At 45.7% G+C, this 17,550-nt stretch overlaps 1 protein-coding gene across 1 annotated transcript in view; it reads left to right on the top strand.

Moving 5' to 3' along the window:
• kif21b (kinesin family member 21B) overlaps nucleotides 1-17,550 on the top strand; it is a gene marked incomplete at both ends in the record, with an annotated part of 67,289 nt that overhangs the window by 28,388 nt on the left and 21,351 nt on the right. Inside the window, 10 exons of the mRNA XM_080778168.1 lie at nucleotides 661-841; nucleotides 2,031-2,234; nucleotides 2,858-2,959; nucleotides 5,632-5,797; nucleotides 6,624-6,684; nucleotides 6,990-7,076; nucleotides 8,509-8,557; nucleotides 9,805-10,082; nucleotides 11,176-11,247; nucleotides 11,539-11,649. Coding sequence (XP_080634294.1) covers nucleotides 661-841; nucleotides 2,031-2,234; nucleotides 2,858-2,959; nucleotides 5,632-5,797; nucleotides 6,624-6,684; nucleotides 6,990-7,076; nucleotides 8,509-8,557; nucleotides 9,805-10,082; nucleotides 11,176-11,247; nucleotides 11,539-11,649 — 1,311 coding nt within the window. The remainder of the gene's footprint in view (nucleotides 1-660; nucleotides 842-2,030; nucleotides 2,235-2,857; nucleotides 2,960-5,631; nucleotides 5,798-6,623; nucleotides 6,685-6,989; nucleotides 7,077-8,508; nucleotides 8,558-9,804; nucleotides 10,083-11,175; nucleotides 11,248-11,538; nucleotides 11,650-17,550) is intronic.

The following is a 17,550-nucleotide window of genomic DNA, read 5'->3' as shown; positions in this document are numbered from 1 at the left end:
GAATTAGCGACGCGATATATTTGTGCGAATAATTCGCATTAAAAAAAAACCAATTGAAGTCCATGCAAGCTTCCACATCAGTGGCGAATGTGCGAAAATGCGACCGTTTTCGCTCTTTATTTGTTCGCTCTGGTGTCGTATTTTGCAGAGATTCGCAGGCGAACTGCAACATGCAATATTCCGCATTTTCAGATCGCTTATTCGCATCGCGTCGCTAATTCGCCAGTGTGTAATGACCTTAACCCATTTAGGCCTGACCTTGAAATAAAAAATATATAATCTCTTTTCTGTATCAGTGGTGCTCAATATTTCATGTCAAGGACCCCAAAAATGATAATGTAGTATGCCTCCCATCTGAAAATACGTTGTTACAGGGGGCTGTAACGGCTGCCGTTACAAAGGGCTGAGGTTTACGGCAAGACGACATTGAAATAACGTAAATGCCCCCCGCCCCCAAAGTTTGAATAACCAACGTGTGTGTGTGTGTGTGTGTGTGTGTGTGTGTGTGTGTGTGTGTGTGTGTGTGTGTGTGTGTGTGTGTGTGTGTGTGTGTGTGTGTGTGTGTGTGTGTGTGTGTGTGTGTGTGTGTGTGTGTGTGTGTGTGTGTGTGTGTGTGTGTGTGTGTGTGTGTGTGTGTGTGTGTGTGTGTGTGCACCACAGGAGGAGGAAGCTCCAGCGTAAGCCGGCCCTGGGCATCAACATGGCCGCCGGCTTCAGAGGCGCCTCCTTCACCAAGTCGGCGCGCCAGAAGTGGCAGACTCTGGAGCGCCGCATCCTGGACATCGTCATGCAGCGCATGACCATCTCCAACGTGGAGGCTGACATGGACCGCCTCATCAAGGTACAGTCAAGTCCAACACACAGCGGGTGCGCAGCGACGCGGCATAGAACAGTGGCGTATCGCAGCGTCAGGCGAGCCGTCAGCGCGCGTCGGACGCCGCCGGTGTGCGATAGGTTCATTGAAAATAACGGAGGCGTTACCCATGCCGTAATCCTGGTCTCTAAAACTACCTCCCCCTGGCCAGCCGGGGCGCCTGATGGAGGGGAAAGGAACTGGTCAGAATAACGTGTTCCTTCCACACGCTTCTACGTCCGGCCGGGGAAATTCACCTCTGTCAGGTGAAAAGAAGCAGCTTGGACTCCTCATGCTTAGAAGGAGGCATGAGGTCAGTCCGAACCCCCCCAGGTTGGCAGAGGAAGTGTAGCGCCCAGGATTACATTAGATAATTGGCACTGGGTGAAAAGAAAACTGGGTTACAAAATTGTGGGATAAAAAAATAACGCGCGGCATTCGCAGACAGTGTGGGAGGCCCTTTAGTTACTTAGTTACTTTATTGACACAAATGTATAAAACATTGGGTCCAAACAATAATAAAAAACCCATGAATAAAAAAAAATACATTTAAAATATACAATACACAATACAGAATCCCTTTACAACAGGAGCTTTCTATTGCTCCACAAGTGACAAGCAGGCATGTAGCATAATTAAGTTAGTGCCCACAAAGAGTGAGCTCAAATCGATACCCTCATGTCCATATTTCACTCTGATTATCTTGTGTGAGGTTAGAGGACACACCAGTATGTGCTGTTCGTTTGGTATACCAGTCTCATATTGGCAAAACACATTATGAAACAGTTTAGTTTTAGTCATAGTCTTTTGGACATTATTTTAGTCATCTGTAATGTTTTAGTTTGAGTCTATAGTTTCAGTCGACTATAGAAACTATACATTGACAGTTGATTTAGTCGACAGAAAATATATGTTGGTGCATGGGCCTTGATCGGCTATTTTCAGAATGCGACGCTAAAATGTAAAAATTAACCGCCGATAGTTTCGCCATGTAATTCACACATTGTTCACCATTGTTTGTTTCCGTGTGCGTGCGTGTGGCTGCGCGTGTCTGCGTGTGTGTGCGTCTGTGTGTGTGTGTGGGTGTGTGTGCCCGTGTGTGTGCGTGTCTGTGCGTGTGCATGTGTGCGTGCGTGCGTGCTGCACCCGCGTGCGCACCGTGCAACAACGCGTGTAGAAGCGCGAGGAGCTGTCCGTGCAGCAGGAGGCGCTGTTGCGCAAGCGGGAGGTGCTCATGGCGGACGGCCTCGGGCCCGACGCCGACGACCGCCTGGTGACGGAGATGAACGAAGACATCGAGGTCCTGAACGCCAACGTGGACTACATCAACGACAGCCTGTCTGACTGCCAGGCCACCATCGTCCAGATAGAGGAGACCAAGGTAGGACTGTCTGACTGCCAGGCCACCATCGTCCAGATAGAGGAGACCAAGGTAGGACTGTCTGACTGCCAGGCCACCATCGTCCAGATAGAGGAGACCAAGGTAGGACTGTCTGACTGCCAGGCCACCATCGTCCAGATAGAGGAGACCAAGGTAGGACTGTCTGACTGCCAGGCCACCATCGTCCAGATAGAGGAGACCAAGGTAGGACTGTCTGACTGCCAGGCCACCATCGTCCAGATAGAGGAGACCAAGGTAGGACTGTCTGACTGTCAGGCCACCATCGTCCAGATAGAGGAGACCAAGGTAGGACTGTCTGACTGTCAGGCCACCATCGTCCAGATAGAGGAGACCAAGGTAGGACTGACTGTCTGACTGCCAGGCCACCTCTTGTGCCTGCTCAGGGACTACAGATGTAGTTTTAAATTATACCTCTTGTAACAGCCTGCTCAGGGACTACAGATGGAAATGTGCTTCTAGCTACAGTAACTCTGGCCCGTTTACATGGATTAGACACAAACAACAGTACACAGGCTGACCCCTCACCTGCGACCTTGCAGAGGACCACCTCAGTGGTCATCAGCTCCCTGACCTTGACCTCTCTGACCTCTCTGACCTTTCAGGACGAGCTGGACTCGGTGGACACCTCGGTGGTCATCAGCTCCTGCTCCCTGGCTGAAGCACGCCACCTGCTGGACCACTTCCTGAAGACCTCCATAGACAAGGTGGGCGTGGTCTTCTAATCTGGACCCACTGAAAAATCTGCCATTCATGTTTGAGCGGTGCAACCACTCCTACAACCAGCAATGTCCGTGTTCACCTATGTGTTCACCTATGTATGAGCACCAGTATGGGGCGCTGTTGTGCCATGCAGAAACAGAGAGAGAGAGACAGTGCTGACAGACTGTTGCCTGCTAATGAGAGAGAGAGAGAGAGAGAGAGAGAGAGAGGGGGGGGGGGGGGGGGGGTGGGGGGAGAGAGAGAGGGGAGTTGCACCACTCGGTTCACACGGGTGTGATTTTTATTTTGCTATGGAGTGGAAAAGTACTCCGTATTGAATAAATTGATTAGTTCCATTCATTGCAAAACGATACGTTACAAAAGTCAAACGATACGATATGATATTTTGCTGTTTACATATCGATGAATTAAAATCGATATTTCAATACAGTTACTACATCTTTACACGCCTAATTAATATAGCGATTTAGACGATGGTAAATGTATTGTTATGTAATGGTGCTGTGCTCCTACTGTCAGTGCCATTACAATGCACGAGTTAAAGTGATTTATTGGAGCCGAGGTGGCCAGACGCGGCCGCTGGAATGACCGTTAGCCCTGGCTAGCCCGTTACTGTATCATCACATCACTCATTATGAACTCATTATGTCCAAAACAGTTTTCAGGATTCAAATTAACCCATTTAGGGCCTGACGTCGAAATCAGTGGTTCTCAATATTTCATGTCAAGGACCTCAAATATTATATGCAATATGCCGCCGACCCCCCATCTGAATATATGTTGTTCCAGGGAGGGACCCCACAGAAGCAAAGATTTGAGTTAAAAACTGAAACCCTGAAAGAATATATATTCAAAGATTTGAGGCACATTTTCGCGATTTTTCAAAAAATACCAGACCTACAAGCTCGTAGTGCGGCACTCTGTGCCGCGCTATGAGCTTGTAGATCTGGTATTTTTCAATAGCTAAAGTATAACATAATTGCAATGAGACTCACAAGCTTCCGGGCTTGTGGATCTGCTACGTTGTAGTACAATCAATTATGCTTTTATTATCGTTTAAATATGGAGTTAAGAGGTTCTAATCCTGGTCTCTAAACTGCCTCCCCCTGGCCAGTCTGATGGAAGGGGAAAAGGAACTCGACTCCCCTCCCTGTCAGGTGAAAAGAAGAAGCTTGGACTCCTCATGCATTGAAGGAAGCATGAGGTCAGTCCGCTGCCCTCCCCCCAGGTTGGCGGAGGAAGTGTAGCGCCCAGGATTACATTAGATATTTTACACTGGGTTGGAAAATATGGGTTGCAAAAATTGTGGGATAATTAAAAAAAGGAAATGAGGTTCTGCAATATTGTAATATTGTACAGTTATGTAATGTAATGACACTGTACCACTTCTGTCAGAGGACATTATGAGTGAAAGTGATTTGTCTGGAGGGTCAACGGGCCAGAGGAATGACCGCTATAGGCCTCGGCTAGCCCATTTTATTACCCTCTGCGATAAAAATCACCTTTTTTATTGTCATAGAACAGAAGCAGAAGAGTGTGCTGTCGTTCACTAAATGAGTGATCCTAGACGGAAGAAAAAGTCTTTACTAAGTGGAAGTTGAAGTTCTGTGTATGATGAAAAGGATCTAATGCACTGAATGTTGTGCCTTGACCATGGGTGGAACTGACTGACCATGGGTGGAACTGACTGACCATGGGTGGAACTGACTGACCATGGGTGGAACTGACTGACCACTGCTAGAACAAGTGATTGCTGAAGTTATGCCACCATCTAGTGGCGTGTCGTTGAATTGCATGAAGATCAAACTGGAAAACCCACCAAATCACTGTTTTCTTAGATCTTTTTGTGTCCTTTGTCTTTGTGATGGTGATGAATTATATAGTAGTACAATTCACTCATATGCTTCTGGTTTCACAGCCTCCTGTCTCTGTGTCTTTGTCTTGTCACGGTCCGTGACAATGTGTTGACAATTTTGTGTTATGTTTTCTGTTGTGTTCCTGTGTTTTCCTCGGGTCTTAGTTCCAGTTTGAGTTTTCTCTACACGTGTGTACTCTTATTTTGTAGTCTTGTTCCTGTGTTTCCTGTCTGCCTTGTTTGTTGTCACCTGCCTTGTCTCACCTCCCTGTATTAGTGTAACCCTAGTCACCTGTGTCCCGTTTGCCTGTTAGCCCTCTGTCAGTTCCTTGTCCGATTATTATCCCGGTGTGTTCTGTTCCTGAATCTTTGTTAAATACATCTGTTGCATTTGAGATCTTCTGCCTCTGCCTTGCTGTCTGCACTTGGTTCCTACCCTCCTGCCCCGCACACGTGACATGTCGATGTCATTTCTTCTGCTTTCAGAGCCTCCTGTTTTCTGTCATTTTCCACGTTTCTGGGTAGAAAATAAATACCTGGCACAACTCATTAACACAATAGACTCAATGTTTAGCGTTAGGTTTAGGCCTTTAGTTTAGGTTTAGTTTAGGTTTAGTTTAGGCGTTTAGGTTCTGTGACGTTAAAGGTTGGGGTCTGACGATAGTCATATAGCCACACCCACCTTGTTACTAATGACACTGTGTCTCTTCGTCTGTGTGTGTGTGTGTGTGTGTGTGTGTGTGTGTTGTGCATGCCTGTGCGTGCGTGCCTGTGTGTGTGTGTGTGTGTGTGCGTGCTCAGGGCCTGCAGGTGGCCCAGAAAGAGGCCCAGATCCGCCTCCTGGAGGGTCAGCTGAGACAGACGGACGTGATTGGCTCGTCCCACAACCACATGATCCTGGACGCTCTGCGGGAGAAGGCGGAGTACATCCCCGAGCTGCAGGCGCTCATACACAACGTGCAGCAAGGTGTGTGTGTGTGTGTGTGTGTGTGTGTGTGCGTGTGTGTGTGAGCTGCAGGCGCTCATACACAACGTGCAGCAAGGTGTGTGTGTGTGTGTGTGTGTGCGTGTGTGTGTGTGTGTGTGTGTGTGTGAGCTGCAGGCGCTCATACACAACGTGCAGCAAGGTGTGTGTGTGTGTGTGTGTGTGTGTGTGTGTGTGTGTGTGTGTGTGTGTGTGTGTGTGTGTGTGTGTGTGTGTGTGTGTGTGTGTGTGTGTGTGTGTGTGTGTGTGTGTGTGTGCGTGTGTGTGTGTGTGAGCTGCAGGCGCTCATACACAACGTGCAGCAAGGTGGGCTATTTTTAAACATAATGCTTAAACCACCAAAAGGGGTTCCCACTCCAAAATGGGTTAAGAGATTGCAATGAGACTCACAACCTTCCGGTCTTGTGGATCTGCTACGTTGGTGTGAGTGTGACGCTGTAGTACGATCAATTATGCTGTTATTATCGTTTAAATTTAAGAGTTAAGAGGTTCTAATCCTGGTCTCTGAACTGCCTCCCCCTGGCCAGTCGGGGCGCCTGATGGAGGGGAAAGGAACTGGTTGGAATAACGTGTTCCTTCGTCCAACCAGGGAAACTCCTTTTTTTCCCCCGAAGTCTCCTGAATTTGAACGCAGCATTTTGCATCTCCACTAGCTAAAGAGTGCTGGGTTGTGCCCCGAAAATAGCTCATCTACAAGCTGCGGCGTGTTGTGAGCTTGTAGATCTACTATTTTCGTTATTGTTGTCCAAAAGTGCCATATATAGTTACTGGGTGGTGCTGACCTGTAGACTGACCTGTGTCCTTCCAGAGAACGGCTACACCAGCACAGACGAGGAGCCGTCCGAGGTCAGCCAGGCGTCCGATAGCAGGTGAGACTTCTTAACCCAAACTTCTTAACCCAAACTACAGACACCTTAACCCAGGGGTGTCCAAACTACAGACCTTAATCGGACGGGTTGTTAAACCAGTCCATACTTCTCTTTACACGGCCTCCATTTCTGACAAAGCATTGATTTCAAAACACATATTGTTGGCTTATATGAAGCATAGAACGGTCTACTCTAGACCCTACATCAGACATGTGTTGTGTCTCTATATAATATATAAACTTTAGGGGCCAAAATGCCAAATTCTCATCTCTGTTGTGAACCGTCCATCCCATCCCACGCCTCAGGTGGTCTGGGACAGGTGTTCTTCCTGTCCCCAGAATCACAACAACAACAACACCACACATCTGGATCAAAGTCCCAGAAAACTACAGGTCTGATACTTATAAACTACCACACCACAACACCGCTCTCGCTTATTTTAAATTGCCCAAAAGCTATCCACACTTTTCCTGGGCTGTGTGTGTTCCAGTTTCTGTTGATTTCATTGGATATCATTGGTCATCTGACCAGTTTCATTGGCTTTCATTGGATCAAATCGACAGGAACTGGAGCACACACAGCCCAGGAAAAGTGTGGATACAGACCTTTCTGTTCGCCTCACTGCACTGAGGTTTCCTGACTGAACTTGCTCTGTGACATCATGTCTGTGACGTCATGTCTGTGACATCATGTCTGTCACATCATGTCTGTCACAGGCGCCGCAATGCTCATTTCTTCTGCACTGCAATTTATTTTATTTTATTTGACTTACTTTTTGTTTTAGCTTTAACTGCACTCTCCTGTAGAGCGGCGCAGTCCCGCCCCCTTTCAGAACGACGAGTGGCCCAGGAAATGATTCTCCATTCATTTTCTCCATAGGCTTTTTATAAAGACGGTTACGCCGCAGACAAAGCCAACTCGGATCGTGACAAATCATGACCATGAACACAATGTTTTGGGGCCGATCAAATAATTTATAAGACGAAAAACAAAACAAATAGTGTTGTCTCCTGCCTTTATCTTCTTCTATCTAATGATTTGATCGGCCCCAAAATATTGTGTTCATTGTCATGATTTGTCAAGATCCGAGTTGGCTTTGTCCGCGGCGTAACCGTCTTCAAATAAATACTTTAAGAAAAGCCTATGGAGAAAATGCATTTCCTGGGCCACTCGTCGTTCTGAAAGGGGGCGGGACCGCGACACTCTATAATGCTCCATCTTAAGGCCTATTATACAATGGGTCGTTTTCCAGGAAGCAATCCGATTGGTTGAAACAGCCTTTCTATAATAGTTGTGTTTCAAACCAGCATCATGGAATACCCAATTAAAAAGAAATAATTCAGCTGCTCTCTTCTCCCATGAGCGCAGCAGACTTGGTGGGTAGGCTAGTGAGTTTATTGGGACATCTGTGGTCGTATAGTGACTACATCTGTCATTAAAAAAAAAAGATGATTTATTTTTTAGCGATTATCTTAGTTTTAACTGTTGTATAATGGCAATATTTCACTCGGGGGTGTTTTTTATCGTCATTTATGCGCTTCTGCTCTGCCTTTTGGAACTTCCTGAGTTCCTGCCGCATCACAGGCGTATTACACCCTCTCGTGTAATATTGCTTAATTCATGTTCCAGTTTTAGGCGAATGTTGGCCCAGTGTTTCTGCTGAACGTCTGCCTGCCCTGCTCTGACATGGCCCAGAATAGGTTTACGCTTATAAGGCTCACACGTTTGTTTTAACTTAACTCAACTGTCTAATATTATATTCATTCACTTTTAATGGACATTTATTTACTCTCTCTCTCTCTCTCTCTCTCTCTCTCTCTCTAGTGTGTCTCACATTAAAGAATCCAACAGCCAGGAGGATTTCAAACTGAAGGTTGGTGGTTCATAGCAGTGTTGTTTTCGACTAAATATTGTTCGTCGACTCCACTGACGAAAACTAAATAAAAACTAAGCTATGGTGAGTGGTGAAGTGGAAGTAATTGACAATACATAACGTCACACCACCAACTCAGGCAGTATTGCTCTGTTTTAATTGTTTAATTTCCTGAATAATGAACATTTTGGAGTTATGAGGTTTCCTCCCAACAGCAACAAATGCAGTCTATATATTCTTTATCTGTGGTTTTGCATTAACAAAGTGTATAGATAGAGTCCAGAGAGTGGCTGTCATTCTTCTTAGTGACCAGAGGGTGGCAGCGTAACTGCATGCTTCAAATGCACCATGATATTTAGATTGTGCATTACATTCATCCATTCACACACACATTCACACCTTTACATAGATTGTGCATTACATTCACACATGCACACCTTTACATAGATTGTGCATTACATTCACACATGCCCACCTTTACATAGATTGTGCATTACATTCACACATGCACACCTTTACATAGATTGTGCATTACATTCACACATGCCCACCTTTACATAGATTGTGCATTACATTCATCCATTCACACACACATTCACACATTTACATAGATTGTGCATTACATTCATCCATTCACACACACATGCACACCTTTACATAGATTGTGCATTACATTCACACATGCACACCTTTACATAGATTGTGCATTATATTCATCCATTCACACACACATTCACACATTTACATAGATTGTGCATTACATTCACACATGCACACCTTTACATAGATTGTGCATTACATTCACACATGCACACCTTTACATAGATTGTGCATTACATTCACACATGCACACCTTTACATAGATTGTGCATTACATTCACACATGCACACCTTTACATAGATTGTGCATTACATTCACACATTCACACCTTTACATAGATTGTGCATTACATTCACACATGCACACCTTTACATAGATTGTGCATTACATTCACACATGCACACCTTTACATAGATTGTGCATTACATTCACACATGCACACCTTTACATAGATTGTGCATTACATTCACACATGCACACCTTTACATAGATTGTGCATTACAAGGTTTGTAAACTAGTCCAAAATGACTAAAATATGACTTGGGTTCGATTTTACTTTTACTTGTAACGTAGTAATTCTACATTGCAGTATTGATACTTTTACTTAAGTATAAAAACATGTGAGGTACTTTCTCTCCACCACCAGGTGGAGCCGCGCGGTCTGTCGGCTCAGATGAAGGCGGTTTCGGCGGAGTGCCTCGGCCCCGCCCCCCAGAACGGCGGCTCCTCCCCCAGCGGCGGCGGTGGCGTTGGCGGCAACAAGCCGCAGTACATCACCAAGTCTCTGGCCTCGCTCACAGACATCCAGGAGGACTCAGGGGGGGGCCTGAGGCCCCTGATGACCACGGGGCCCTTCAGTCTGGCCACCATGCACCGGGAGAGGGCCACGCGCACCATCAGCCTGCCCCTCAGGGGCCACACCTTGTAAGTCACCGATCCCACCTCACCCCTGCCCACTTTGACAGGCTGGAATGGCTTAGGGTTGACAGCATCTTGCAATGGGTCTGGTCCACAAGATTCACTACACCACCATAAGATACCCATGTACCTGTCTAAATACTTCACCAAGATACCCATGTACCGGTCTAAATACTTCACCAAGATACCCATGTACCTGTCTAAATACTTCACTAAGATACCCATGTACCTGTCTAAATACTTCCTTAATGTAAACGAAGTCCACACCCACAACACCAGAGGGAGTGCAACAAACCATGTACAGATTCGGCACAAACAAGGGACTACATTATTTTCGTTCCTATGCCACCAAAATGTGGAACGCCCTACCAACAGTCTTTAAGACATGTGAATCCCTTGACTCCTTCAAAACCGCTTTCAAAGGGCACCTGCGGACGGCTGCAATTTGAAACTGGCCCCCGTAAAATCTGAATCCCCCCCACCGCCCCCCCCTTTTCCCCTCACTGTATATGTATTTTTTCCCTTTTTGCTTCCTTTATGATGAATTCCTGTTCTGTTTTTTAACTACATAGAAGTGTCTATTTGTACGTCTCTAAATGTTTTGATGAATTGAACAATGTGGACTCTGTTGTAAACAAGTGTAATGCTTAATTGGGTCGTCCACTCACAGTTAACAGTCTCTGTATTGAGTTTGTGCTTGAAATGTACTGGGAGCGCCTGTTGTGCAATCCTCGATGTTGCGCAACAGTGAGACGTCATCGAAAATGTCCCCCCATTTCATAATATGAAAAAATAGGGCATTCATAATAATTATGAAAGAGAAATAAAGAAATCAATCAAAAGATGAGACATGCCAGGCTTCTGCCCGACAGCAACAATTAACATTGTTTTGTGCGAAACATTCCCCATGAGAGTCTCTGATCCTTAGTTTGCGTGTGTGTGTGCGTGTGTTTGTGTGTGTGTGTGTGTGTGCGTGTGTGTGTGCGCGTGTGTGTGCGTGCGTGTGTGTGTGTGTGTGTGTGTGTGTGTGTGTGTGGGGGGGTGTGTGTGTGCATGTGCGTGTGCGTGTGTGTGTGTGTGCATGCGTGTCTTTCCACAGTCCCAGGCAGCAGTCTCGAGGTTACGACACATCGCCCATGACGAGAAGGAAGTCGTACGACCGCCCGTTCAGGTAAGACTAGTCCAGTGCAGTGCAGTCCAGTTCAGTCCAGTCCAGTTTAGTCCAGTCCAGATGCTCCTGCATGCAGATTAGCCTATAAGATTTAGACTCTCGTAGATGGATTTTTATCAATTCTGACATTTTCAATCTACGAGTAGGAATAGCTCTACAGGTACAAATGAGAGGGAAACCCCTTGGTTCTGTTGGGTCCTCTCTACCAGGCCCAGTGACCTCTATGTGGTTCTGTTGGGTCCTCTCTATCAGGCCCAGTGACCTCTGTGTGGTTCTGTTTCCTCCTCCCAGGCCCAGCGACGGCTCCACCCCTCCCTCCTCCCCGCCACTGCGGACCAGGAACGACCGCAACGTGTTCTCCAGACTGACCAGCAACCAGACGACAGGCTCCGCCTTAGACAAGTGAGGAGAGAGACACACTAACCCTAACCCTATAACCCTAACCCTATAACCATAACCCTATAACCCTAACCCTGACCAGCAACCAGACGACAGGCTCCGCCTTAGACAAGTGAGGAGGGAGACACGATGATTCTCTGATGTCTTTATACTTGTCCCATTGTAACAGAAAGTGTAGTTCCGTCTCCACCTCCCCTTGAGAGCAGAGTGAACACAGTCTGTCTTCTCTAGGCAGCCAGTTCTGTCTCTCTCTCTCTCTTTGTCTCTGTCTCTCACTCTGTGTCTCTCTCTCTCACACACACACACACACACACACACACACACACACACACACACACACACACACACACAAGCTGTACTTTATTACAATCATTTTTATTTTATTTTTTATTTTTCTCTCATCCAAAACCATTTCAATGTCACTTTCATTCATCCCATTGTGTTCCTCTCCTCGTCCGCTAGCCTGAAGGGCAGCTCTATTAGATATTCACCTCTTAAAGTGCACAGTTACAGCTTCTTATCCTCACATAACCCTCTCTCTCTCTCTCTCTCTCTCTCTCTCTCTCTCTCTCTGTCTCTCTCTATCTCTATCTCTCTCTCTCTCTCTCTCTCTCTCTCTCGCTCTCTCTCTGTCTGTCTCTCTCTCTCTCTCTCTCTCTCTCTCTCTCTCTCTCTCTCTCTCACTCTCACATCAACACATCTCTCTCTGTCTAGCCATCGGTCATTCTAATGTCAGCGTAATTGATTGTTGGAGAGAAAGCTGTGTGAAACGAGCTGTGGGAGTGTGTGTGTGTGTGTGTGTGTGTGTTTGTGTGAGTGATCAGCTCCGATTTCCGATCACCCGATGCGATAAGGGGACAAACCTAATCGTAACGGTTCAAATGTTCAATAGTATCAATACACAAAAACAATTAAAGCATTATTTGTGTGACAATATCGTCAACTTCACATTCGTAACGGCGACAGCTCTAGAGATGACTGCAGTATATCCACGTTAAACCATTTCCACCTAACGTCGAAAGTCTTCTAAATCCTGACAGTTGGTGCTCAATATTTCATGTCAAGGACCCCAAGAATTATATGTAATTAGCCACCGACCCCCATCTGAACATATGTTGTTCCAGGGACCCCCCCCCCCCCAGAAGCAAAGATTTGAGTTAAAAACGTTGGCTGTGAAAGAATATATATATACACTTTCACTAATTTTTTCAAAAATTAGCAGACCTACGTATGAGCTTGTAGAGCTGCTATTTTTTCAACAGTTAAAGCATAACGGGGGCGACTGTGGCTCAGGAGGTAGAGCAGGTCGTCCAATGATCCGTAGGGTCGGCGGTTCCAATCCCGGCTCCTCCTCCTCCTCCTGTCTACATGTTGAAGTGTCCTTGGGCAAAGACACTGAACCCCACATTGCCCCTGATGAGCTGGTTGGTAGCTTGCCGCAATCGGTGTATGAATGTGTGTGTGAATGGGTGAATGTAATGCACAATGTATGTAAAGCGCCTTGGATAAAGGCACTATATAAAATGCACCATTTATAACATAATGCTATAAATCACCAAAAGGGGTTCCCACCCAGAATGGTTTAAAACGCCTGCGGAGGTATGAGAGTTTTCTATGCGGTCATATTTCTCCACTCGGGTTGTCACTTTTCACCGCGGCTGTTTTTACCAGCGGCGGTCGCTGACGTGTCCGGATCATTGTGACAGTTTGGAAGATCCGTCATCCCGACGTCCATCTCCCCAGGGAGAGTGTAGCCAAATGTGACAGTGGAGGAGGAGGAGGAGGAGGAGGAGGAGGAGGAGGAGGAGGAGGAGGAGGAGGAGGAGGAGGAGGAGGTTGCAAAACAATAATAACCCATCAGATAGATGGATAGATTCCTCTATTTTTGTGTCATGCACCAAAGGTGCCCATCAGCCCACATGGTCTTACAGGACACACCATATAATTTCTTCAATATTGCATTGTGTACAAGAAACAGGTTTGTTTTGTTGTAGTTTTTTCTTCTTTTTTTACACAAACAAAACATTCTGCCTTTTTTCCCCAACGCTTTGCATAAAAAGTCTGCTGAAGCAAAAATACCTTTTCCTAAAACAAAATTCCAGTTTTTCATATAGTCCTCCAACCAGAAAAAGTTATAGCACAGATGGTTGTCATTTTACAAAATAATATCTGTCTTAATTCTTCATATAATGGGGCAGTTAAAACAAAAAATGAATTTCATTTTCAATTTCTTTTCAAATTACACACTAGACAGACTCTGTCCTCCTCAGGAGTACCAATGAATCTACCCGTTTCTAAAGCTAATGGTATGAGGTCCCAGAATGCATCATATACAGTAGGCTGTTTTGCAAAATGGTATTTCACTTCTTCGAGCATGACGGAAACAATAGCATTTCATATAAAGCTCTTTTACAAAGATCTTTTTTTTAGTTAATTTGCAAAAAAACCTAAAAAAAAAAGCCTTTGGGGACTTTTGACTCGGCTGCGCAATTAATTTGATAATTGTCACGGCAGTGCTGGGCCTGGGATCATTGTCATTGCAGTAATAACCATATCTAATAGAGTTTGAAGTAGCGACATGAAAAGTAAACTTAAAGTCGCTGAGAGGCGATGGGATGGGCCATGTTGTCAGACGCGCTCCGCCGCAAACAAAATGAATTCGCTGGATCCAAATGATGCATTTTAAGGGTTTTATTAAAGCAATGTATAGATAACTCATAATGGCGCTCAAACGTAAAGCAAAATGATCACAGCTACAAAGTAAATGAAATAAAGCGGTCAACAAAAGGTATGGCGTCCCACACACCCCCTCTCTCTCTCTGTGTCCACAGCAGGTTGAACAGGTGATGTTAAAGGTAACCTTTAAGGTCCGCCCCTATATGCCCGTCAATCATCCACGTCAACACCAGTGACAGCCTACTCATTTCATTGACCAAATGTATAGTCAACATAACCAAACCATTTCATGGCTCTTACAGAGTTCCTATTAAGAAACAACAAGTGGAAGGTGTGAAAAGATCCTTCGTACAGTATTACAGTATCACAGTAGTATTATTGGACACATTTATTGTTCTATCATTTCATAATCGGTACAGCAGAGACACCGGCTGCTCCGCGCTCTGAGCAGTGAAACGCTATTTTAGATTTAGTCGTGTAGTCTCTTGAATGGCTTTCATTTAGTTTTAGTCCCATTTTAGTCACCTTGGAGTGTTTTAGGGTTAGTCTAGTTTTAGTCCACTAAATGTAAATGCCATCATAAGATTTTAGTCGACTAAATCTACAGTCGATGTAGTCGACTGAAATGTATTTTGGCGGGCCTTGATGGCCGTCGTAATGACTGATTTTACACATGCTGAAAATAGCCGATCTACAAGCCCACAACGCGCCCTGTGGGCTTGTAGATCTGGTATTTTCAGCATGCAACCAAGGTGTAAAATGACTTATACTGGATCTCTTGTCCACTATAGTCCCTTCCTATAACATTATAGTCTAGGTTTTAGCTGTTGACGAAATTGTCAGTATATTTAGTCTTAGTTTTAGTCATCGCAGCTTAGTTTTCATTTAGTTTCCATGTAGTTTTCGTCAGTCGACAAACATTTTTCGTCGTTTGTTTTAGTCGACGAAAACAACTCTGTTAGCCGAGACGACGGCCTTTCGACAAGCTCCTCCCCCTCCCGGGGAGGTTGATTGACATCCCTGTCCTCCAATCAACTGCATTGTCCTTGCTATTGTTCCTCCTTTCCTCCTCCCTTTAACTCCTTTACGGTTGAAACGAAACTCGGGACGATTTTCAACCTAAGTTATGTTTAACGTTAGTGTGGCAAAAAAGAAAATACAAAGAAACGCAACATAATCAATCAGTCGTCGGGTGGAAACTGTTCTATGCCTTTTTTTTAATGTTTTACTATTATCTGTTTTTTAAATAGTTCAAATTGACGATCTACAAGCTCACGTAGTATTTGCAAATGTGTTGTCGGAATAGTCAAATAAAGCCAATATAAAGAGGTTTAGGGACAATGGGTAAGGCACAGGGCGAAAATATAAAGACGTTTAGGGACAATGGGTAAGGCACAGGGCGACAATATAAAGACGTTTAGGGACAATGGGTAAGGCACAGGGCGAACATATAAAGACGTTTAGGGACAATGGGTAAGGCACAGGGCGACAATATAAAGACGTTTAGGGACAATGGGTAAGGCACAGGGCGAAAATATAAAGACGTTTAGGGACAATGGGTAAGGCACAGGGCGAAAATATAAAGACGTTTAGGGACAATGGGTAAGGCACAGGGCGAACATATAAAGACGTTTAGGGACAATGGGTAAGGCACAGGGCGACAATATAAAGACGTTTAGGGACAATGGGTAAGGCACAGGGCGAAAATATAAAGACGTTTAGGGACAATGGGTAAGGCACAGGGCGAAAATATAAAGACGTTTAGGGACAATGGGTAAGGCACAGGGCGAACATATAAAGACGTTTAGGGACAATGGGTAAGGCACAGGGCGACAATATAAAGACGTTTAGGGACAATGGGTAAGGCACAGGGCGAAAATATAAAGACGTTTAGGGACAATGGGTAAGGCACAGGACGAAAATATAAAGACGTTTAGGGACAATGGGTAAGGCACAGGGCGACAATATAAAGACGTTTAGGGACAATGGGTAAGGCACAGGGCGAAAATATAAAGACGTTTAGGGACAATGGGTAAGGCACAGGGCGACAATATAAAGACGTTTAGGGACAATGGGTAAGGCACAGGGCGAAAATATAAAGACGTTTAGGGACAATGGGTAAGGCACAGGGCGACAATATAAAGACGTTTAGGGACAATGGGTAAGGCACAGGGCGAAAATATAAAGACGTTTAGGGACAATGGGTAAGGCACAGGGCGACAATATAAAGACGTTTAGGGACAATGGGTAAGGCACAGGGCGAACAGAAGTTTAGGGACAATGGGTAAGGCACAGGGCGAAAATATAAAGACGTTTAGGGACAATGGGTATAGGCACAGGGCGAACAGAAGTTTAGGGACAATGGGTAAGGCACAGGGCGAACAGAAGTTTAGGGACAATGGGTAAGGCACAGGGTGAACAGAAGTTTAGGGACAATGGGTAAGGCACAGGGTGAACATACATAGGGCCCACAAGCTCCTATGACTGTTTTTAAGACAACACAACAACATGTCTGACTTTTCACAGAAGACATTATTTGTTTTGCCACACTAACTAACGCCGTATCACGGATTGGAGGTATGTTAGGCTGAACATCTGAACACGTTTCTCTTCAACCAACATGTGTCAGTTAACCCCTTCTCTCTCTCTTCCTTAGTGTGATTAACCCTTTCCTTTCCTCCTCCTCCTCTTCCTCCTCCTCTTCCTCCTCCTCCTCTTCCTCCCCTAAACCCCTGCACCCCCCCCTCCCCACCGTGCTCTTCCTCCTCCTCTTCCTCCTCCTCCTCCTCCTCCTCTTCCTCCTCCTCCTCCTCCTCCTCGCTCTTCTGCCTGCAGGTCTGACGACAGCGATTCTTCGCTCTCCGAGGTGCTCAGGTATCTAGACGACATGCTCCTGTCTCCTAGTCTCCTAGTCTCCTGTCTCCTAGTCTCCTGTCTCCTAGTCTCCTGTCTCCTAGTCCCCCCTCCCCCTCCCATCCTGTTCCTGTCTGAACGACCCTCTCCTTCCTGTCTGAACGACCCTCTCCTTCCTGTCCGAACGACCCTCTCCTTCCTGTCCGAACGACCCTCTCCTTCCTGTCTGAACGACCCTGCTTCCTGTCTGCTCTGCTTGCCTTGTTTCTCTGTCTGGTGATCCTATCCCACCACCATGGGGGGGGGGGGGGGTCATTGGGGGGGGGGTCATTGTGATGCATGCACTGCAAAAATGTGTGAGTGTGAATTTGACCA

The sequence above is a fragment of the Protomyctophum bolini genome (assembly GCF_963924005.1).
Source record: "Protomyctophum bolini genome assembly, chromosome: 2".
NCBI classification, from domain to species: domain Eukaryota; kingdom Metazoa; phylum Chordata; class Actinopteri; order Myctophiformes; family Myctophidae; genus Protomyctophum; species Protomyctophum bolini.
Note: the sequence above shows the minus strand (reverse complement) of the source record. Positions and strands in the feature narration are given on the sequence as shown.